At 36.2% G+C, this 25,889-nt stretch overlaps 1 protein-coding gene across 4 annotated transcripts in view; it reads right to left on the bottom strand.

Annotated features, from left to right (window-relative positions):
* HLCS (holocarboxylase synthetase) overlaps positions 1-25,889 on the bottom strand; it is a 123,795-nt gene that overhangs the window by 82,605 nt on the left and 15,301 nt on the right. For all 4 annotated transcript variants that reach the window (XM_055801102.1, XM_055801104.1, XM_055801103.1 and 1 more), the window contains one exon: positions 24,203-24,385. In XM_055801102.1, the coding sequence (XP_055657077.1) occupies positions 24,203-24,385 (183 nt within the window). The remainder of the gene's footprint in view (positions 1-24,202; positions 24,386-25,889) is intronic.

The following is a 25,889-nucleotide window of genomic DNA, read 5'->3' as shown; positions in this document are numbered from 1 at the left end:
CACATTTTTGTATAATGAAATTAACATATATAAGAAGCCGGGGTTAACCTCTGCTTCAACTCCATTTGTGCGATGTGTCGCCAAGTTCAGGATTCAGGTTTGAATTCACAAGCTATCGCCAGCCACATCCGCTGTTCTGCAGCAACCTCTGGCGGCCATTTCAATGAGAAGTGTTGGTTCAGCAACTGACTGGCCTTCCACACCTCTGGGACCAGGTCAGGTGTGTCAAGCAAGGCACCCAACACAAGGTAAGGGAATAACCAAACTCCTGGACACTGCTTGTCCTGACCATTACTAAAATCCTAAAACATGCAGGCACAAGCATTAAATGAGTATGCAATCGAAAAAGCTGTAGCTGTTACATATTCAAGCACCACCAACAATATCTGCGTACAATCATACTAAAATCTGTATTACGCATAGTATCAGTAACATACCTTGTAAATATAATAACTACACTTGGTTTAGGGTGGCACAAATATATTCTGAAATTCTTATTCATCATTACTGCATCAGTTTTAGATAGGAGAACTGAAGTCAAGCTAAATTTAGTTTCCTATAAACCTGCTCATTTTTCACATCACATTTATACGTACATTCTCTGAAGCAGTTACTGCCTTCTTTCTTAAAGTAAGAATGAAATTTGATCCATCAACCAAACAACTGGCAACAAGAGGGCTCATCAGCTTTTCACAGTTAAAATAATCAACTTACAAATTTAATGTTTGCAATGAGAAATTTTTTCTACCCATATTTTAAATAATAAAAGCACAATACATTTTCAATGCATTGTAAAAAACAATTATCAAAAGCAGAAAAGCACTATACCAACAGGAATTACCCACCACTCCTCACTAACAAATTCTCCCCCAGCACTCCAAAGCACAACTCAAATCCTCCCAGACGGAAGCACAGAGATACAAAATTCCAGAGCAGTGACCGCCTCACTCATCTGGTACCCAGGGACAAACAGGTCAGCCAGTGGAATTTTGACTGTGAGACTGGAAGTGTCACTGAATGGTAAGTTGTTCTGAGCAGGTAGGGAGATACAGTGGATGTTAATTTGCAAAATCCATAGAAATAGAGTTAAGCCACTGCATACTACATACCCTCAGCTCTTCCACTGATCAGCGCAAAGGTTTATTAGGGGTCACTGTATCAAGGACTGGAGCTCTGACATTGCAAGTTGTTAAACTACATTTTAAATGGTAATTGTAACATAAAGAAGGAAGAGTAAAAGCTGTATTTGGTTTACGATTTAACATCTGCTTTCTATGATTTTAAGAGTTTAGTCAGGTGTGTGAAGAAACTGCTACGTAACAGAAGTTTTCTTTTGCTGTTTAAAATTCTTTTTGTTTTCATAATCATTAGTTTCACTTTTTCCTAATTCTTAGTGGTTGAGATTGAACAAAAAGGAGAAAAGAGGGAGACATAACAGACAAAAACCAGCTGCATAGGAACCCTTCTCTGTTGTAGTATAAAATAACAGAAAATTACAGCTCCTGATGGAGAAGATTTTATTTGCACCTGGGCTCTATCAACCAATGAGACTTACACACAAAGCACATAAACCTTAGTTATAATGGTTCAAAATAATCCCAAACCACAGACTTTATTCTTACATTCTACTTATAGATATGAAATGTCAATGTATTTTCTTATTTTTATATGTATGTTCATATACATGCACAGATATACGGAAGTATCTCTCTCATCGGACATACTTGGGACTGGTCTTTTCTACCAAACCCTGTGACGATAGCTCTTAAACTCTGTATCAATGGAATTCTTTGTTAAGACAAAATTCAGTCACAGCCTAAATTCATTTGGTTTCTATTAAAAACATGGAGGTGAAACTAAACGAAAGCTAAAAATATAATGTCATAAACCAAACAAACATTATACATCAGTCAGTGCTCTCCTTTCTTGGGAGGAAAAATGAGACAATTTTAACTACTGATCCTCTACCCGATGACTCAATATTGTGACTATAATATAATACTTTAGCTGTTGCTTGTTGAATAAGTGAGGCCAAGTATTCACTTTCTGGATATATAGCTAGAACATGATTTAACAATTTTCTCCTTCCTTTGCATAAAATGTAATCATTTCCAATGAACTACCTCTATTTTTGCTTCACTGTACTTAAAAAAGTTCGCAGTTGATGCATTGACTCAATTATTATCAGTTGATGTACTGATTAAATCACATACACATATATGTTTATTAACTGCAAACAAACAGAGATTACACAGGTAGGAAGTACTAGCCTTTGAGAGGAGCACATGAATAGCTCGTCTGGAGCATGACCACGTTTATAGACGTAACACCTTCAATATAGCCAACCTGGGTTTTTTTCTGATTTGACTATTTTCAAATGAGTGTTATCCAGTTCAGGTATGACTTCAAACATATATATTTCATTCAAATTCTGTAATAGCACTGATAGAAAAGAACATATTTTAATAAATTGGAATCTGATTTCAACTTTTAGGATATAAAAATACACACATACATATATACACAAAAAATATATTCTTCTTGTATTACACAGCTTTGCTCAACAGCCCTTTAAGTTTAAAGGTGTTAAATTAGCCACTGGAGAGCTTCCATAGCATCTCCTAAATCCAACAGAAACAAACTGAAGTCCAATGTGGTAGTAAGCAGCAGGGTGGTGCCAGCAAAAAACACATCTACAGTGGCAACTCCAGCCCCAAATGCTAGTGACTTAAGAGGCCAGCAGTAGGAAAAGTCAGCTATTAGCACAAGAGGGCAAGGTTTTGGCAGACATTTCTAACTAATGAGGCACACAAAATGCTTTTCTGATGCTGCCTGTGTTTTGACTTCCTGTAATAATTACATACTTTGAGATCTGAAGCACGCAGCAGTTTCATAACACAACCAAAGCCCCATTTCAAAATCCTGTTCATACTTAGTCAGTATAGAAAAATACTAAAAATAAATAAATATTAAATGGTACCAAAAACCTTACTGTAAAGATGCAGAAAAAACATGACATTATATACAATCTTTATTTCTTCCATCTATATATTAATAATATATATTATATATGTTATATATTATATAGCCATATTTCATGCCTATCATCTATATATTACTTTTTACTGAGATTTTGTAAAATATTTTATAAATACTAAGTTTAGTAGAAGAATCCTTAATTAAAAGGTATGACATTCTTTCACAAGCAGGGGGGGGCAGAACCTGGTACAATACCTTTCTCTTTCAGAAAAGACTGAAGAAAGGAGAAAAAAAACCCCACAAAATTGAATGATCAGATGAGGGAAGAAGATAATCTCTTGGCCCTCACAGCCTTGACAGAGGAACTGGAAGAGGATGAATAGCCCAGCTGTAACCTCTTCCATTGAAACACTCACAAAGATGGGAGAAAGGTTGCTTTTTCCTCCCAAGAAAAACAATGCTGGCAATTAAGTTGTAGTGCCACCTTCTACTAGTTCAGCAGGACTTAGGAAAGCTGTAGGTAGCAGATGTATTATTTATGTTTGTGTGTCAAAGCCAGTGTCTCCAACAATACAACCAGGTTAAGAGATTCATTAGATAGTCATAATTATTTCAATATTGTTCAAATGTCATTAATATGCAATAACATTACCAAATCACAGAACAATGACTGCAGTCCTAAGTGGTTGCCCTTTTAGACTTAAGAAAGTGTAAGCCTGAAGATGGATTTTGTAACAATTGAAATAAAAATAAACAGAACTGTTAACCACAAAGGCTATGTACAACACATTCAAAATCTGATTTGAAATATATACTCCAATTCATTTTCAGAAAGTATATATATAGAATTTTTCTCTTAATATTAACTGCTTATAATTAATTTCAAAGTTCAGTCTTTGTTCAAGGAAATAGATAAAACTTGAGCAAGCTAGTTTCCCTCCATGGCCCCACTAGCTGATTTCAATCTATGTTCAGATTACTTAAAATATTTTCATTTGTTTTGCATATTTTATTAATAGGAAGATATTTCAGCCGAGGTCACTCTATGCTAAGCCAAGGGAGAATCTGTGCATCTATCTTACTCTCTGTGGTACGCAGAGGGCCATTATTTTAATGACTGGTGTTTTAGTTCATAGTATAAAAATCCTAGGAAGGAGAGAAATTCCCAGTTCTCCACTCTCTCCTTTCCCCATCCCCCCAAGAACTTCATAAAGATTTTATTGTAGTACAACTGAGGTGCATTCTCATTTCATGTTCTCATGAACTTCTGTAGTTACTTTGCTGATATTTGCTATGCATTCTCAGGATACTACATAACCAGGAAATCTGTTTCAGTTTATTAATAACCCTTTTTCTATTTCCTAAACCCAGATACGGTGCAAAACATGAGTTGATTGCATAAAATATAGAAGGGCATTCAGAAAGATGGAAGGGTTTGGTAACTTTAAATTCACAACCAACTGGATTTTTAGGAGTCTCTGGTGGCTTGGGTAGTTACTTTAGTCTGCAATACAGTTTCTCAAGAGAGGCAGAAAAAGCTAGTCATTTCTCAAAGATCCAGAGACCAAGCTCCTTATTTTTGTCCCCACACTTCAGTGTGTTTTTAAAAACAAGTATTACATTACATAACAGTGCATCATCTCAGCAGTAAGGGGAATAGAAACAGTCACATATAGAAGTGGGTCCATTTTGCCAACAGATATGTAGACTATCTAGTCCAAAAAAGGGAAAGATTTTTAATGAAGTGTTGCAAGGTATCCTTATCCTTTTTACTGCAGTTACATTTCTTTGAACATGGAGTATCGTAGATTTCAACCCACTCCCAGTCTACATGTGCAGTCACTGCTCATAAATCTGGTCCTAAATTCGAATCCAAAATGAAATGTAGCTTTAAAAAGTACTGTATATAGGCAGAAAATTAATTTATCCAACATGCAGCAGTCCATTCTAAAAACAGACTGCAGGGTCCAGGTCAGAATTCACTGAAAAGTATATCAGATGTTACCTTCTGTAGAGAAAAGAATGCTGTCAATAAGGTTAAAAAGAAAATAAAAATAAATCAACTAGCAATGAAAACGAAAAACGGTTTTCATGTCAAGTTTTTCATATCAGTATCTCTGTTGGTTTTAGCACAGTGTTATGCATAGGTATTAGGCTGCTAGACGGCACACGCTATCGTTCAGTCACGCAAAACAAATACAGGAAGTGAGGCAATCACATTTTTTTCTTTATTGTTATATGCAAAAAAAGTATCAAAAACTCTTAAAAGGATGGAATAAATAAATAAATGACTACATACTGCCCTAAGCATAACATTTGTTTTGATTTCACAGTGTTGATAAAGTACTGCCTTTACAGTCCCTGACTAACAGCCTTTGCAGCCACAGGACAAGGCCCCACTGCACTGTCCTCAATGCAGCCCAGAGCTGAGCAGGGGAATGAGGACAGCAGAACAACACTGTAAGGTGCATCCTGGCTTTTGCTTTTCTTGCTCAGCTGCAACAGAACAGTCTGGAAGCAATCTTCCCAGCAGCTGCTCTCATCAACAAACTGTTTATTGTAAGAAAGTGGCTGGGTCAAAGGCTAAACGTCATCCAGAACTGAAAGCGTATCTTTAAAAAAATCTGAAGCCGTCCATGCATATGAAAAAAAGCACGTTACATATGAAAGAGACCCATATTCCATTCTGAAAGGCCAAGAATCTACTTAAACAAAAACTTAATTTGATGAAGCAGTATTTTATAATGCTGCACTGATTTACTGCGGCTTGTGCCGATTTTGAGGCATGTACAAGGTTTCTAAGAAAAACATATAAGTTATTTAAAATTCAATCTGTGTTATATAGTAAAAAAATAGTTGCATTAAAAATATTCTAAAATACTTTATTAATACTAAGTTAGCTCTATATTCACACACAACAACAAAAAAATAAGTACTCCTCTAATGCATTACAAATGCACCATAAACGTGTTACACAAGTTGAAAAAACAGGTTTAGGCTCAGTATCAGTTTTATCCCCCAAAAAATAGAAAGAAAAAAATCTGCAGGTTTTATGATGCAGGTAGCAGAGCAAGATGACGTACTAAACACATGGGTATTAAATCCTCCACAAGCACTCACCAACTCAGTTTCAAACTTTATCTGAAACTTTTGAATGCAACAGCCCATATTCAGATGTCAAAACCTCTTCCAGAATTCCCAGTTACGTCAAGAGTCACTAAAGGATTGAATTTAACCAGGTTTTAAGCCAAGCATACTTTAAAAACTGTAATTTACATTACCATATAACTACATTTAAGCATGTGAACACACACACGCACACACAAAGGAACAAAGAACGTATGCATCAACCCCTCCATATTTAGCATAATTTAGTGATATCTATAATAAAGTTTTAGTTTAAACTAAAAGATACTAAAAATTACAGGACAAAATCTCATTTAGTTGTTTGTAGCTCTTAATCTCAAAAATTAAACAGTATATGACCACCTATGCAAGGTAAACTGGTATCATAACATAGGACAGCAATTGGGGTGTAGTTGCTGCAACAGACTATAAAGCTGACTTTGAGAGTAAAGGATCAGTAAGAACAAGGTCTACTTTTGACATAATATCACTACACAACACTTCACAAAAATGAGCATTGCAGTGAAAGGGCTGATAAATCAGAGGACTAGTAGGTGTTGATTTATCCTACCAGAAAAAGGCATGACAAATTACAGTTTGACTATTTAATTCTTCATGACACCTACTTTGGAACAAAACTGTTGCTATATTTTTGAAGAAAAGTGTACAGTAAATTGAGCATATGTTTAACTGTGCTAAAAATAAGCACAGAGAAACCAGGTAGAAAGGAAAAGACATTCCACTTTTGCACTAAAATCTGAACATTATGCATATTAAAGTGTGGGGTTTTAAAAAAATAAATAATCAAAGTCATGTTTAGAAGAATAAATTAAGATATAAATCTAACCCTAAATGCTGTATGCATTTATTTTAAATTACTCTCAAAAGTATTCTGTATTGACTAGGAAAAAAATACAGAAGAATTTTGTTCTCAGCTAATAGGGCAATAAATTAGATGCAATATATTCAGCTGGTAAAACTGGCTCTGTTAAACAGCTATCACATAATAATATTTTTATTTGGTACCAAAACTCTTTTTTTTTTTTTTTTAAACTGAGGATAAAATTGTTGAAAATCTTGGAATTAGTACTAGAATGAGTTAAGTAAATAAAACTTAAGAAAATATTTTTTCTTAGCACTGATAATACACAGTTCTTAGTTTAAGGTTTTCTATCAGGTTCGTTTTGCCTTTCAGCAGGTTTATGTACACAAAATGTGAGTGAATTTAGTGTTCATTAATATGAAATAGTAGAACAGAAGCCAAAGATTCTCCTCTGAGCACTGCAAACATGCTTTCAACTTGAACGACAAGATTTCAGCTGTACCTCAGTTTTGCCCCTTCTCAGCAATAACTCCCAATTCTGTCACACTGTAGGGGGTTTTGGGCTAAAGAATTTCTGTGAAATATTAGGGCGAAACCACAACACATTTTCACATGTACCACAACTCAGAGATTACAAACAGTTATGTCCCTAAATTGCACATCTAATGTTCAACATGTATTATATATTTTACAATTGTTTCTAAAACATATTCAGGTTAACGTAACAGTTTATAAATAATAAAAAAGATACTACAAGAAACATCTTAGAAAGGAAGAATTTCTTGCAACTTATATACTATAATGGCAAGAACATGCTTGGCATATTATTTATAGTATACATACTCCAAATATAAAAAACAGTATTAAGGTAACAACTACTAATTTTCACTGTAATTAAGATCTCCTTGCTAACCAAGGATCCTAAAAAAACACTAGCATGAGAGCATGGGATTATTCCAAAAAAGTGAAATAATGCTTTTTATTTAGCGGAAAAAAATAAAAAAAGTTGAGCTTCATGCTTCGAAAATACACTACGTACATATACAGCAATGTAAAATTTAGATATCAAACAGAACTCTGAAGGAGGCCTCAATAATATTCAGATTATCACAAATTAATAGATTTTTCTATTAACACGGGAAAAATACAGTATTCACACCCACATACTATAATGCTAGTTTGTAAGAGTGAATGACAAACTGTATTTACAGTTATCCTAGCTGCATCTTTTCTTAACACATTGTAATTCTCTCCCTTTTTCAGTCCTTTCAGATTTAACACTTTCTTCTGCTAGGATTGAAACCTTGTTCAGAACAAGAGGTAAATTTTTTTCTTCAGAGCTAAAACAAGAAGATAGTAACCCAATCATACACTGCACTTTGCCATAGCTGTCAGGGTCCTGATACACAGGCAACTTCAAGAACCAGCTTCAGAGCCAGCCTTCTCAGAGAGCAGCCATCTGAAAGCATTTCTGCGATGGTCAGGGATAAATGGGAAAAAAACCAAACCCAAACTTAATTTGCCTTTTGGAGGTGGACACAGAATATACTTAACACTCACAGGAATAAGGCTAAACATTTATATAGACAAACCCTTTAGCTACCCAAGGGCTGAGTTCACTTTAGTCAAGTCATATACACCACTAGCTTCTACTCCAAAAGACCACGTCTGGCACACAGAACTTACAGTACTGCAGACAACACAGTAGAAGTCAAAGCTCATGACTGAAATTCAGGGTTTTAGAAGTGACTTTGGGAAGGCACTTGAAGCAAACAGGAACAGACTTGAGACTGAAGACAGCATATGAGAAGTGGTCAACAGAAGTAAATACAGGCAGTCAGGAATATTTTTGACAATGGCACATTCTTTATTCTGAAGGACTTTGGATTCCCTTGACTTGTCTCTGAGGATAACCACCTGTTTCTGTGCTTAGGGATATTTATGGTCTATTACCGTTAACAGTTGAGGGAAGACCCAATCTGTCAAACAAAATTTGCAGTATTTTTTAATGCAAATGGTAACACATAATGTAGAACATAGCCCAAAGAGAACTCATTTAATAAAACCTAACCACAATGTGAGGAAGCATGCTCTTGCATTGTTTTAAGACTCAACTGAATAGCATACCTGAAAAAGAAGATGCCTTCATTTTTTAGACTTTTCTCATTAAAATTTAGTACTAACCCAAGCAAAGAAATGTCTTGCAGGGCAGTGGTCTGCCGGGGACAACAAAATACAGCCTTACAGAAATACCTGTTGAAAACTATGTAAACAGTAAACGCTTGCTACATGTGGTCACTAATGTAGCCTGTTGCTAAGGTTAGTGACTGCAGTGCAAGCCTCAGACTTCTGAGAAGGCATAAAAGCTTTTAAGTGTAGTAACAGTAGAGCTTAACATAATTTTTTATTCCAGCTTAGCAGCCAGTGAGTGAAAAGGGTTTCCAGCTCCCAAGTCACATGGCTGTATTGTGCCTAGCTCTATTTCCTAGCTGACTGACAACAGAAAGTGGCAGAACTGAAACTTTTGAACCCTGCTGTAATACAAAAAAGAAAAATAGCCAAGGTCTGGGCAAGAAAGTCTTATGGAGGTAAGGACTAAGACTATGACATCCTACCCAGACTACACTTCTAAATTCAAGAGCCTGGCCAGAATGAATCAAAAGCTTTGAAAGACTGAAACCCACTCCAAAGATGAACTTTTGATTGAATATGAACCACCTCTGTTGAAGGCCCTAAACAGTCTCAAACAAAAGGGTTAACTTCTAAAAACAAACTCTCTTGAGGGGAAACAGTTTCAGGGATTACTTCAGTCAGTACTAAAATGCAAAAAAAACCCCCCCAAAACACCCAAAAAGTTTAAAATGCATTTCCAGAATAGTCTCACACAAACTAATGAACTCAAGCTACAGACAAAGTGTATACTTAGTCTGTGACACCTAGTAATTAATCTCTCCTTGGTTAAATAAGGACAGTTTGGGTCTCTGTTTCTTTAATGTAATAGCCAGGGAACCAGGAGACTGAGAGGAAAGCAATTATTATTTAATTTTGAGTTTCAAGTTTGATGTGTACTTTCAGTTTGTTGAGCCAGTGTTACCACACAAAATCAGGAACGTAACAGTGGTTGTGAAAGTAATATTCTACCAGCAAATTATCATATGCTTCCAAGAGGAAGAGACATCCTTGAACAGATGGAAAAATTGTTTTGTATGGAGCAATACGGATAGCAAGAATTGTAGTAAGGCTTACTGCAGTTCAAAAATGTCTAATTATCTATTCCTGGACTGCTAATTGGAGACCATTATTAGACAGAGTAGATCACGTAGGATAGAAAAAAAAAAAGCTTGACAATATTTAAAGAAAACCAAAGTCCACTGCAGAGATAACAAAAGCATGACCCTATCATTGCTACCTATTCATACATACCATTTGACTGAAACACCAAATTAAACATTGCTGCTGCCCAGATGTTGCCTATGGCTAGGAGAGGTAGAACAAAAAGCCTTCCATAATTGCAAGAGCTGATGAACTTCTCTTTCAAAAAACAAAATTAACACTTGCTGCTCAAATGATATGAATACAAGGACAAAGCAGCTGCCGTATCAATGTAATATGCCCCTTTAAACTTGTATGTTTTCTCCAACAGTGGCCAGCAGCAGATGCACAAGAGAACATAGCAAACATAAGGTAGTTATCTCCTCTTCTAGCCATGTACATCATAAAGATTTGTGAGCCAAAGAGCATATGCCTCACAGCTCCAATGAAGTATTCTCCCATGAAAGAAAAGTAATCTTTTGAACTTAGTTCAAAACATTCCTGACATCAACTATGCTCATTTAAAATAACGACAGAAGTATTCTAAAAACAAAAGTACAAGTTTAAATGCTTTAAGGTATTTCTAACAAAACCTCAGGAATTCAAACAAGCAGCTCAAATATTTATGGTAATTTGCAGCTCATACTGCTTATGGTAACTTTGGGAAAGTCCCCTCTCTCTATAGGAAGCAAAAAGTAAAAATAAACATTTGCTTTCAGCTACTGTATTTTCCATCAGCTAATATATTGTACTAATATACCAACATGTAAAACACAGTCAAAAAGTGGAAAACTAATTAGATAACTTTTATCTCTGCAGCTGCTGTTCCTGTCAGGTAGCTGTGGTACATGAACTAATCATAATACCAACAATTCCATAGAAGTCTATATTCCAGACCAGAAAAATGCATGGATAATTGCTTATTTCATGAAAAGAGTTCTGAAGTCAAAACATGCCATACGTATTTTTTTTATTTAAATCTTGACAATTATGCACCAACACAATCAGTTTTCCTTCTTGCAAAAAATATCAGAAACATCTCCTGGAATTAATTTTTGTCGATTTTGACTGCATGGAAGTGCTGAGACATGCTCCCACAAAATAGTTCTGTCCATCTTAAAATTCAGAGGACCTTAAGATGTTTTGCAATTGCTAACAGTTGTCTGTATACGATAGGTCAAAAGCATCCAGGCAGAGTTCTTGAAAAGGGAGGAGATGGTGTTACACTTTCTCCAACTGTATATTGCTCTTCTTTTGATTTTTATAATAAGAACAATGCAACTTTTTCTACTGAAGTTATGACCTGCTTCATCAGTTAAAAGGTAAGTTACAAAGAAATGATGTCCAATTACTTTGTTGCAAGTGTCACATCAAAAAAGATAGGACAAACAGGAAAAAGGAAACATATGTATACTATTCAGTAATACACATTATATCCACAATTTCCCTTCACAATTGGACCTTAGCAAATAAAAATCACTTAATCTTTATTTAGAGTCTCTTTCTGAAGTTATTAAAAACTGGTATTCACTTTATAGTAAGTCTGTATCAAAGAGCAAGAAGCTGAGCAAAAAATCTAGAGGAGAGTTCTTCGTACAAACAATGTTTTGAGACTCAAAAGTCTGTGTACCCACTTTTAAACTTACTAAACCATCTGTCGTTCTGTCTTCAAATCTTAGTTCTCACCATGTGCAAAAATTGTGAATTTATTATGGCCACTACTACTCTTCAACTGCAGTAGGGATTCTGGCCCATGTTAAAACTAGTCTCATCAATACTGATCCTGCTAAGGCTTGGCTTTAACAATTATTTTAATTACACATTTATTCAGTTTTTACCAATTAAAAGAAGGATATTTTGAAACATTTTCTGAAATAGTACTTAAAATATTTCTTAAACAAGTTCAACAGTACAATTTAGTACACATTTGAGAAACAATACACACTAGATAAGGGAAGTGATTCTCAATAAAACAAGCTGTAAAAATCAACTGTCCTGTGTCTTACATCCTAGTGAAATAATCAATTCAAAATAGCACAGATTTTATAGCTGAATTTATTAGATATGCATTACAATAACTAGCAGCTGTAGGGAATGCTAGAAAATGCAGTAATACAAGTTGTTTTCTATATGGTCAAGTCCTGCTCCTTACCTCTGCCTCTTCAGCTGTTGCCCCATTCCCCTCTCTCTTCCTCCCACACACGGCACTGTCTGTCTTCATCATCTGGTATCAAACTAGATCCACTAGCTCTTCCTCCTGAGGTTTTTCCCTCTTCAAAAAGTTCTTACCCTCATCGGTCAAGGAGCATGCTCCAATTTACACACCAACCCGGAGAATAAGTCCCATCTCAACTTTTCTCAGGGCTGGAGTTCTTCAGGGCCAGTTGTCTTCTCTGGGCCCATGTCGCTTTCATAATTTCTACTATATCGTGCATTTATTAAGGGGTAAAAAAGAAGACAATTTCTGAAACTTAAGGTTGCTAATATGACTAACAAAATAAGATTATATGCAAACTTTTTAAAAATACACATATTAACACACATATACACACAGACTTACACAAGTCTGTAATATAATTTTATACAGATGTAGTACCATACTTAAGTACAGAACTTCAGCACTGTTGTAGATCCTCTAGTGTTTGCACAAGGAAATGCTGGCACAGATAAAATGGTGAGCAGTTGAAATTCTTACAATTAAATCATGCAATCCTGTGAAGTACAGCTCTGTATAATCTAACTGTAAGAATACAGACTGCCCTGATGGACTTAGCTACACAGCACATTTACAGAGGACACTTCTACTGGCAGAAGAAAAATACATGAACCGCGAAAACAGACAGCAAAAGGTTTATTCTGACTCTTTTTTTCTTCTGAGAAAAAATTGCTTCAATATTCATGTAAATCCTTTGTAATTAGTGTCACCACTACAACGGCCAAGTAACTGAGTACAGTGATTTACTAAACTGGAACACATTCCACTTGTTGTGAAGACTGACTACAACCCAAAATAAAAAAAGCTTTCACATGAAAGCTGTTGTAGAAATTACAGTAAACTTTCTGATTTAAGCTAACAGCTGTTCTTTAATCAGCTTTTCACTATAAGAACTGCATAATGTCAGCCAGCTAGTCAGATGCCAAATTCCATTCCCACTGCACCTGGAATTTCAGGATTTCCTCAACATGTCAGAAACCCCAAATCATTTCTTAAAATGAACTGTCAAATGATAAATACAACAGAATCTCTAAGTCGGTCCCTTCCCTATCAACTGCTGACAAGTCATACACAATTTTTTTTTTTGCACTTTTCTTCTTTGACGACAAACTCTGAGAATACTAGCCTATCTTCACAATCAATGATAACTCTAATTAAACACCCATATTAATTTTCCAAAACAAATTCAGCTTGAAAAAAATAAACTTTGTGTTTGGACAATTTTTTCCTGATAACATTACTGTGTAACTGAACTGTCAAAGAATTGTTAAGAGTCAAAGAAATATATTCAGAAGACCTCAAATGTGGTAAATGCACTGTTTCAAAAACAGCTAAAGTTTGCAGTTTTGTCTTTTTTGAAGTGTAATATAAAGAGACACTTCTATTTCCTCTTGGTTATATTATTCAACTTTTCCCTTTAATTAAAATACATAATCTTTTATCATCTAGCCATAATTTTTTAAAAAGTAAAGATACAAAAGAAGCACTAATTAAATTGTTAGATGATCATTAGAATGATTGCTCATTGTGGAAATGTATCGTCATTTCTGAGCAATGGTAACATGATAGCATCTCACAGGACTCCAGCTGATGCCAAGCCTGTTCTCATTTTCCCAGTCTCACTTACATAAATTAGCTACAGGCCCCACCAACAGTCAGAGAATCTCAAGTTTTTTTATATTTGGAAATAATCCACTTTTGTCAGATCTTTACCAGTGAGGTCATAGTAAATGAATCTATGCCAAATTGCCACGGATCTCCAGAGTGTTTGTCACAAGTTATGGATTCTTGCTATCTAAAATCACCCATCTGCTCAAAGGCAGTACCCTGAACCCTGACTCCAAAAGGTTTATCAGTTACAACTTCAGAGTGCTGAAACAATATCCATGACTTTAATTAAGACAGAATGTGTGCCTGTGTTAGACACACAGCCAACATGAATTTGGATTAATCTGCCACTGTGGATTTTACCTTTTTTATTTAGATTCCTATTAAGAACTCCAAAATAAACTGAAACTAAGAAAACTCACACACTGGCTAGCAACACTGTGCTGAGTGACCTGAACTCAAGCAATAGTACTCAACTCTTAACGCTATTCTCGGTCATTTCAGGAGTGAGAAGTTAGCAGAAGATATGAAAATCAGGCTCGCAAGTGTTTTAAATATATATATGCCATTATGAAAAAATAAAATTTTCCATTCTCTACAGTATGGAAAGAAGATGCCTACTGAAAAAAGTGGTTGAAGTGTCACGCACACTGACTTGAAGCAAGCCTTGAAACATTATAGAATACACTTCAATGTGAGTGGCACTTTGGTCAGATGCCAGCACATAATAATTTCATATCAGAGTTAGCTCTACAATAAGATTAAATGCTACTCAGTACAAAAGGCATTAACTTTTAGTTCTCACAGCAGTATAAATACCCTTTTTATGGAGATTTCTATAAACAAGGTATTTTCTTTCATTCCTCAAATCTTCTTGCATTTTCCAAATTATTGATTCAATAAATGTTTTTGACAATACATAGCCAAGAAGTTGTTTACAAACCATAATGCAACTTAAGTATGCTATTCATTATTATATGCCTACAAATGTGATACATGGTTGTTTAACATAAACAGCATGCTTGCTGCTATCACGCAAGAAGGAAAACACATTTTTTAGCTAGAGAAGTGTAAAATAAAGGGAATGTTTGCCAGGTTTCTCCTTCCCCCTACCCCAAATATATGGTAAATATTCCCTGAAGATAAGCAACAGAAAAGCAAAAGGTAGCTTTAGCAACCACCTGCAATTACTTGGCTATACCTCTGGAGTTCCCTCCATCTCCCATCAAGATTCTTAACCGTTTTATTGTATTTTAACACAATATACCATTGATTCTTGTAGAATTTAAAATTACTTTTTAAAATTGAGGAAATATTATACAGGGAAGTCACTGAAAACATGCAAATATATTTTAATGTCAATGTATATACAACACACTATACATAAAATGTTTTCCATCCCTTTATTTTTTGCTTTACTGTGTGCTGCCAAATCCAGCTCACAAGTGACCCCTACCGGTACGGCCGCTTCCCCTCACCAAAGGAGCTGTATAAAAAGAGCTGCAGCTGCATCCAGCTTTTGAGAACAATCGAAATTCACAGCGATTTTGATATAATACTAACAATAATATAGGTCAGCTGAGAAGGGTCCCTGATCAATACTGGAGTCTCATAGTGCTGGTGAATGCACTGAAAATACCTGCAGCATGCCAGCCTTTCTTCAATAAACAGCTCCAGGGAGAAGTCTGAAGAAATTTTCATGACTGAACAAATTAAAACATCATCTAGCCTTCTAATACTTACAGGACCCAGCATGAACAAAGCTCAACTGTCAGTCAGATCCTGAACCTGGACTACTGAGGGTTTTTTGCCTCAAAAGTTAGTGAAAAACTTTATAGTTACATAATCATTTTGCACTGTAAGATTAGTTAAAAAAGCAGCCTCTGAGAAGACAGCCAGGAAAGCCTAGTCTCCTGCAATTGTGTCTTATAGTTTAACTGCAATAGCTCTCATCATCTTTTTCTCCATGCCTTCTACATACAGTCACTATTTCCAGTATCTCCCACACCTTCCTTCTCCCTCTCCTTTCTCAACAGGGCCAGCTAAACCCTAGAACCATGGAATGGTTTGGGCTGGAAGGGACCTTAAAGATCATCTAGTTCCACCGCCTCACCCCACCCCCCCACGGGCAGGGACACCTGCCACCAGACCAGGTTGCTCCAAGCCCCATCCAGCCTGGCCTTGGACACCTCCAGGGATGGGGCACCCACAGCTGCTCTGGGCAACCTGTTCTGATGTCTCATCACCCTCACAGTGAAGAATTTCTTCCTTATATCTAATCTAAATCTACCCTCTTTCCGTTTAAAGCCATTACCCCTTGTCCTATCACTACATGCCCTTGTAGAAAGTCCCTCTCAAGCTTTCTTGTAGGCCCCTTTAGGCACTGGAAGGCTGCTATAAGGTCTCCTTGGAGCCTTCTCTTCTCCAGGCTGAACAACCCCAACTCTCTCAGCCTGTCTTCACAGGAGAGCTGCTCCAGCCCTCTGAGCATCTTCATGTCCCTCCTCTGGACTGGCTCCAACAGTCCTGTGTCCTTATGTTGGGAGCCCCAGAACTGAACGCAGTACTCCATGTGGGGTCTCTAGAGAGCTGAGTAGAGGAGAAGAATCACCACGCTTCTTTTGAAACACACGTTGCCAGGTCATGTTGAGCTTCTTTGCAACCAATAAACACTCCCAAGTCCTCCTCCTCCTGGCTGCTCTGCCAGCTGGAAGGGGAGCAGAAGAGGGTGGGTGTTCCTGCCAGAGTGGTGTTCAGGCAGACTGGCAGTCCCGCTAGCATCTCTTTATTGCCAGGCAAGACTGACAGGCTGCCTCATAACTAGCTTTGAAAGGCATCCCACCCTGGACTGTATAACAGAATTTGTTATACAAATTCAACTTCTTTAAAGTTTTTACCTCTACCACATAATTGGAATCCAAAAGTTTGAAAATGTAACTGAAGAACTGGCAGATCTATTAGGAAACTAAACTAATAAAAGGTATGTAGACTAATATAAGACTGAGGATAAAGAAGAAAGATGTGCTAAAATATACAGTACTTATTCCACCTCCATCTACTACATGACTGTACGACAACTTTTATACAACTGCTCACTGAGGTACAAGGGGTAATATCACCGAGAAATAAGAACCAATATCTTGGTTGCCATCTGCAGATCTCTTTCTCGTCCCCTTTCTACCCACTGTCACTCATGCTGCACTTACCTTCAAGTCCTGTAGTTCAGAAAACAGAAAGGAGTATCCCTCCTCTCAGTTACTCTACCAAGTTACCACAGAACAAGAAATTACCCTGTGCTTGGTAAGCCACAGTAACTGACCACAATAATTCTCTTAGCTACTTCACAAATGTGAAGTAACACCACATAATCTTAAATCTCTACAATTTATTCCACCATGCTGTTGAGTTCTCTTTTCCTATGCCCAGCACTATAATGGACCTGGTGCCCCAAAAGCCCTATGCAGCCTAAGCATGTCTGAAACTGGCCTCTTCTGTGATGAACCTGCAGACAATTTAGTTGGCAACCTTCTTGCCTCTGGAAGTGGGCACAAACCAGGAACCTGCAAGGGCCCACACCTCAGACAGGTGGCATTAGCTCTCAGAAGAACGGCTTTCTGCTCTCCTCTGCCCTAGACTGCTCTGAACTGTTGAAGCAGGAGACAGTCCTTATGTACCTTCATTACCTTGAGTGCTGACAGAAAGACAGAGAAAGAAGAAAAAAAAAAAAAAGAAGAGCTACTGACTGTCCAACAACCATCACCTCACCTCTTAGAGGGTCATTCCTTTCAGAACCACATCAACACCATAAACAGTAGAGACTATTATTAGAACCCAGACATTGATACAAAAAGCTTTTCAACTAATGACAACAGCACTGAAATCGTTTTGGTTTATGATTGGTGTGACCCCTCTGGGTTTGCAAGTTTTGTTATAAAAAACCAGAAGTAAATTTGAGGAGGGGAGGGGGAAGAACACAAAACAAACATAAGCAAACCCACCCTCCCTGCACACAAATGCAACTCAAAGCCTTGCAAGCCAAGAAATAACTTTGAATTTATTATGGAAAAAAACCCTAAGCACGTGGAGTTCAGTTACAAATTTTTTTTAATTGATAGTACTTCGTTATCAGTCCTTGGGTTAAAGTCTATCTTACAGATACATTCTTCAGAAAGCTGCCTAAGAGAAAAGCATGCTACTTGTCAGAACACCAATGGTTTGCCAAACGTATGGCATTGCCTAACCAGCCTAGCAGAAACACAGCTTTTAACAGCAGAAAGAGTTCCACACATGGCATACATTTCCCAAAATGAATAACCTGTTCCAGCAAATACACATTTTTCCTGGTACAGATGCATTTACAATGCTGTATCTTTTTTTTTCTCCGGAACCAACTTTGCCACAAAAGACAATTTAATTCCTAGCCAAGAGACAAACTGACAAAGCTTTCAAGTACAGACAAAGATTTCTGACAATGCACTGTTCATTTGAAATAATACATGTAATACATTAACAACAGTACAAAATGTTAGACACAAATATTTGTCAGCGATCAACAGAACCCTTTCAGATCTCTCATGTGGTGTGCTTTTCATTCAATACTCGATTACTCCTGCACTACAGAAAAAGAACAAATTTCCTTTCTGGAATAAAGGTCTCTTGCTTTTTGTCCTACTGGCTAAAAAAGCAGGGATGATGGTTACACTTTGAGGATGATAGCAGAAAATAAGCAAGTCTTGTATTTTGTAGATTATATGGTTTTGGTTCACTTGGATAGCAATCAAAATAAAGCTTTTGAGTTTCAGTGTAACTATCCCTGATTTTAGCACTAGAAATTTTTTTAAAACTCTTTAGTTTCACAGCTGAAACTCAGGTTCCACAATATACATTAATATGCATGGAAATATTTCAGAAACAATTGTCTTGAAATGTACCCTGAAATCTAGGTTCATTATAGTGTTAGCTGAGAGTTCAAATTTCGCATCCTCAAAGAAAGATTTATTCAGTATAAAGTAACTTCATACTTTCTTTACTGACATAATGGACTTGGAATTTAAGAACAGCCAATGCCATCACAGAATCAAAACTGCAGCTCAAGACATATAAATCTGGTCCAACTGAATTCTGATTGTGTTGTAGTGCACAAAGTTGTTCAAATACACAGTTGTCTTTGCACTATGTTAACCTTGTGAGTGCAGTATTCTATATCTCAAAGTGTCCTTTAAAGGAAAGTTTGAAAGTCAAGAAGTATGTTCAATTGCACTTTTTAATCATTCTTTCTGCCTTATACAAACAAGAGTTAAACCCCCCAACTTCAAGCTTCAGCCAGTATGTTTGTATTGACTGTTTATTATTCTGGAAGAACATACTGTTTAAAAGATGGTTACTAATAGCTGAGCCGAAGTAATGAAGACTGATTACATTTCATCATTTGGCTGCCATCTACTTGGAAAATATCAAAAAAGTGCCTCAGCCTAACACAGCCTGAGGAGTTAGTCAAATTTAAGAGACTTCAGGATCAGCAAACGTGTGGGAGCAATATACTTCCTATTGGAAATAATCACTATTCTGACAAATCTCTCTCATTCTTCAAGACAAGAATTCTTGTTTTGAAACCTAGATGATGTTACGCTGAAAATTACAGCAATAAAATACAATCCTAGCATTTATGTCTGAAAAATTATCCTCTAAGATGTCAATGTGAAAGAGTAAATATATAAGCGTTTAAAGGCAGAGCTGCAGAAAAAATCAGATCTCTATGCTTGAACCTGCCACTGAACATATGGGTGCCAGACAACAGGCTTACAGTGATCACCATTTGTTTCAACACTTTGAGTTTACCCTGCACCACAGGGTGACACATTCTGTGACACAGAATTTTCTTTTTACAGCAATGTGCAAATCAACAATTTGCTTAACTGCTTTATACCAGATCAAGGAAAGAGGAAAAGAAGAAGGTGATGTGTTTAAATATCAATACTTGTCTCTAAAGTTACATTTAACATCAACATGTTGTGTAGATTTAACTAAACTTTTAACCAGCAAGTAATCTGCTTTTCATACTATATTGCTCTTGGTTGAAACTGTCTTCATTGTTGTAGCACCATATCAATATAATACAGACTTTTCCCAGTTAACAAAATTTTAAAGTGTCTATTATGTGTGCATCTGAAGCAAACCATACTTGAAAGCTGTAGTGAAAAAAGTCATGTGATGAAAGAGTTGCCTCAAGTGCTGTTACTTTCCAGGCCCCTGACCTTATACACTACTTACAAGAAAGGAGATCAGGAATAATAAGTGCACACTGTCATAGTAATCATTCAACACCAGCAGCAGCGAGCACTAGCTGAGGATTGACTAGCATAATTCTACATGGTAAGATCTAGACCTCTTAACAGATGGACATTATCATCCATACTAGAGCATTTATTTCAATTAGAAGGCATAATAATGCCAGGTCTGCTCCTAATTTATTGGCTATTTAAAATCCACGTAGTAAAACTGTGATTTTAAGATACATGATAACCATATAAACTGGAAACTAAAACTTCAAAAAGTAAATCCTAACGAGGAATAAAATAATTTCCAAGCCACCCCCAGAAGCAGCTAAAAATTAGATTGCAAAAGGCACTGTCTAAGACCCAGAGAGTAGACAGAAAGATCTGAAAGTCTTAATAATCAAATTTATACCAATCAGCATAATAGATTTGATGGGAATATTAACAGCATTGCAATAATGATACAAAAAGACACAGATTGTACAGGAATTGTAGGCAGAGGGAAAGAGAAGCTATTTATTCATATAATAAAGTCGAGAGAGTTTTATTTGATGCCCACAATGTAGTAGAAAATAGCTCTGATGAAAGTTCTGAAGTGATGAAGGATAGAAGGGAAGAGAAACCAAGGAAATCACAGAAAGCAGGGCACAGCTCTACTGTAAATGGAAGCTTACAGATCAGAAAGAAAAAACTAACCTAATTAGCACTTTAAATGTAAAGAATTTTAAAACAAAAAAAAATCTACATCTTTTTCTTAACAGAGTAGATAATGCAGAGCAAAATCAATTATTTCTTTCACATACGCAAAAGAAGCTTGTAGTTTCTAAAAAAAAAATAAAAATCTGACAAGGTTAGATCTACCAACAGTTTTTAAACATAATGGTACAGATGTAACCTCCAGTTCAAAGGTGAGGAATCACTAGTGAATTGCCACTCTTATAAACAAGGAGAACATTTGCCATTCTTCCATTTTTTTAACTGCCAACAGGACACTGCACTTGCTTGATCATTAGTTGATTCATTATGTCATTTCTTATTACAGAGAAGCATAAGAAAAATGATCCAAAAAATACTTGCTGCTAATGAGCTAATAATGCTAATGAGATAATATCTCAGGGAAAGAATATACTACCCAATTCATGCTCAGTGACCTGTACTGGACAGGCTCTCCATGCAACTAGTGATAATAAAAGAAAGAAGTTTAGAAGTACTAGAGCTTGCAAGACAGTTTCCTCCATTTCCAGTATTACTGACTCACTCTGATCTTAAACAAGTTTAAGTATTTCCTCAAATTATTTACCTGTAAGGTACATTTCTGATTTCTCCTTGCTCCCTAGGAAAGCAAGAAGACTTACGTAGAACATGTTGTATGGAGAAAAATAAATAACTTGTTAGAAAGCTGAACTATTATAGTCCTTATTTATTTTAATATGCTCTCTTCATTATTGACTATAGTTTTTATGCAGAAGTTGCAACTTCCTTTTACACAATATTATGGGAGCATGCCCAAGTGAAAGATATTGAAACAATGACTACACATACCAGCACAGAAAAATTACCATTTAAAAAAAGTCACCGAGGAAAAAACAACATCAAAAAACCTGATTATAGTATAAACTTCAACTATACAGCACACATGGCATGAATACCTTTAGTAGATGGCCTGCAACCCTGCAATACGCCACTAGATGGCAAGTTTGGATAGAAAATAGTGAACATTTCTTCATGGCTTGTTTGAAAATTGCAAGTGCATAGGAAAAGAAACATGAAAAAGCAGCAAAGGAGGAGAATAAAAAAAGGCAGTGTTCAATAAGCCACAAGTCTTCTGTATAGAGAACATTTAGTATTAGTCAAAAAGGCTAAATGGGTTTTAGTTTTGTTTCCACATCTGCCATACAAACGGATAATAAATTCTTATGAATTTACTGCTCACAGACGGAAGAACGTGTTTCTTATTTAGTCACATCAGCAACATTGGCTGTAGCAACCATGAGAACCCAAGATCTGGAGGAAGGCTGAGAAAGGAAGCAGTAGAGCTAGGTCTTGGGATAGCAGACTTCAGGTTATGCAAGGAATTGCTCATTAGGATTCCTTGGAAAGCAACCACAAAGGGGTTAGGGGTACACAACACATCTATAAGAGGATGAGGGGGCTGGGTTCATTCAGTCTGGCAAAGAGGAAGCAAAAGAGTGATTTAATACAACCTGTAAAGTTAAAAGAACGGCAGTGCCAAATACTTCTTCATAGCGCCAAACATTATAATAAAGCATCAACAGCCATAAATTGCAGCTTGATAGGTTCAGGCTGGACATCAGGAAAAAACTTCACTAGAATAGTGCAGCAGAACTGGAATAGGTTGCAGACAGGTTGTAGCATGCACCCTTGGAAATTTTCAAGATTCAACCAGACAAAGGCTGGCTGACCTGATGTAGCATTGGCAACAGCCCTGCTTCAAGCAGAAGGCTTGATACAAGAATTTCCAATAGTATTTTCACTGTTGTAAAGTGGAGAGGGATCTGGCAGAGTCTGGCACATACAAAAGGACAATCATTCAAGTGGAATAAAAAAGAAAAAGCTCTCTCTATTTTGCCTAATTTTGATCAATTGTTACATCCAATCCAAGTTCCTATAGGAGGGCATTACTTAATACACTGGTATAAAGTTTGGCAGTACCTTCAGAGACATAGAAAACAAGTGCAGATTTGAATTTACAGTGAAATGAATGAATTAATAAAATATTAATAGTATTTTAGTCAGTTTGTCTGGATCTGCTACTGACTTGCCTGCCATAGAACGAAGTCACGTATCACATATTACCAATCTATAAATTGTACAAGGCTTATCATACCCACCTTCTGGATTAACGAACTGTGTTTTGAGAAGTACAATCTGAATCTAAAATATCATCTGAATTATTTAAAAACATCCAGCTGTAATATGTCACTTTGTTCATTTATTGATCCTGCAGCCAAAATGATGGTATAAATGATACTGCTGGAAACATGCATCCAAGGAGAAGCTTCTACAGTTAAGTCCCCCTAAAGACAAACATCTAATTTCTGTGCTAATGTAAGAGTAGTACAGAAAAGGAGCAGGAATCAGACAAGTGTTCTAACAGCAAGCAGTGACAGCACTATACGGGTTGGAAACAACCACCTTGAAGAGTCCGAGTAGCCTGTATTGCTTTTTAATCACCCACTGCTTCACCCTTTCAGATCAATGTAATATGGTTCTCATGTATTTGAAATCACATTTTTAAAAAGTTAAAATTACTGCTTTATATGTTCTTCACAATTCCTCATGGCAATGTCTCAAATTGAGAAGTCCAGAATAGTCAACTATTTCAATTACAAGTACCTATTCTATTTCCAGGAAATATTACAACATCCTCAGCTCTTCACTGTATAACCACACACACCCCTGTTCACTCAGGTCTTTCGGTTTTGGTCTACCACACCGTTCTCCGTAATTTGGGTTTGGTCTTTTGTTGCCAGCCTATACTATAACTCGCTGTAAAAGAAAAACAAATCCTGTCTTTTAAATCACTTCTCTCTGTAACTTACCACAGCCTTGTGTTTTGATATTGCACAGGCACGCAAATAAGCGTAACAGTTCTTAACAGGAATATAGCAAATATATCTGAAAAGTTAACCCTGCACAATTTCTCCATGGTTCAGTTCAAAACTACTACTAGCAGGTAATAAAATACTGACAGAGTAGAAATGAAACTTTGCTTACCTGTAATACATATGTAAACCTCTCCAAACAAAAACACCACATAAGAAACAAGGTGTATTTAAGTAAACACTGAATGTGTCTTGTAAGGTAAATCTCAAATAACTAAAATGTAAGCAGAGACCTTACCTCGTCAGAAGAGAGAAGATAAATAGGTGTTAACATAGGAATTTCACTTAATTCACAACTCAGGCCAAGTGACATCAGGATCTCCTTGAGAACTTCATATCTCTTGCTATTGCTTATCTTAAGCAAATTAAAATCATCTTCAGTTTGGACATCCATAGAATTGATATCCAGTTCCAAGTGTACCTGGAAGGATATGTGCAAAGGGAACAAAAAAAAATTATTTTGTTGGTATTACACATATTAGCGTGGCAGAAAGAGTTCCAAAAGTAGCTTTGTCCTGACTGTGGTTGCTGCAGTGTTACTAGTACAACTTAAAATTTCTTTGTCCTCATCATAGCTACACTGGTAGGGCTTTATTATCCTAATAAACTACAGAATACCTATGTATTTATATTTCTGATTCAGGGATAATCATTGCCACTACACTACAATTTTCTCTGAAATCTAGACAAAATATTTCTTCTTAATAAACTGGTCTTCTCCTCGAGGTATTGTTCAAATTTGTATTTACTAACTTAAACATCTCCTTCTGCTTTTCATGCCTGCTAGCAACCTAGAACAAACAGCAATATTGGTCATATTCTGGCCTGTACAAAAGCAGAATAATATTAAAATTAAAAAAGCTTTATCAGAGGTTGCACAAGATATGTAGAACTCAGGCAAGCAAGCCCATACTGTATCACGCTAATTAAGTTGCAATCAGTGCAGATAAAGAAATGCTTGTGTGTGGAAGAGCACCAAGAACCCCTGAACACCGCCTTTTAGAGAATCACTTCTCAGGGTTCAGGCAGATGCTTAAGGTTTGAACTAAATGCAGAAGAAAAAAATTTAAAATCCCTTACAGATCTCCTTTTTTGGTTTTTTTTGTGTGGGTTTTTTTTTTTATTATTTTTGTGGAGGTTTTGGTGTTTGTTTGCTTCTTAAGTAAGCGTTCCAAGATATTTAGAAGCTTTTGTACCCTACTATATGCATATTCGTTTAATGAAAATCACAAGCTGTTATTTTTGTTCATTTCTCCTATTTTGCACATTTTAATGATGTTCTTGATCTTTCATATATGATCTACTTTATTGAAATTCAGGGAAATATGCTGAAATGGGGGGGTAGATGGAAGAGTACAGAAAAAAGAGAAACAGTAAGTCTGTGACAGAAGATTTAACGGCTGATGTCACTGTCAGTCCCCTGAAGAGAAAACAATAAGGCTTTTCAAATCCAGACTGGAAGTCATTTAAAATTATAAAATGACACAATAATCCTTTTAATCTGATTTTTGAAGCTATACCATAATGCCCTTTTTCTGGAGAAAACCTCTGCAGTATTAAGTTTTACTACAGCAGAAGGGTCAATTTAAACGGTACAGCAAAGCAGGTTTTACCATGGAACTTGGAGAAATGGATAGCAACAGTATCTAATCAATTTTCTAGTATAAACATATAGCACATGGGTGGCAAAGCTTCCTACATAAAGCTCTACACATGCTACTATGTAGAACAGAGTTTTGAAAAAGCTAACAGATTTAGTTGATAAACTGATAAGAGATGAAAACACTTCTAAGAAACCTGATGAATATTTCTGAAATACGTAACTGCTAGATGAGTGTATGCTACCTGATACATGAGCAGTTAAATTTGAGTGCTCTGGGATCCTGAGAAAGTTCTCCTGTAACTAAATTATCGGTAAAACCAGG

This window comes from Falco peregrinus, chromosome 4 (assembly GCF_023634155.1).
Source record: "Falco peregrinus isolate bFalPer1 chromosome 4, bFalPer1.pri, whole genome shotgun sequence".
Classification (NCBI taxonomy): domain Eukaryota; kingdom Metazoa; phylum Chordata; class Aves; order Falconiformes; family Falconidae; genus Falco; species Falco peregrinus.
This window is presented reverse-complemented; position numbering and strand designations above follow the sequence as displayed.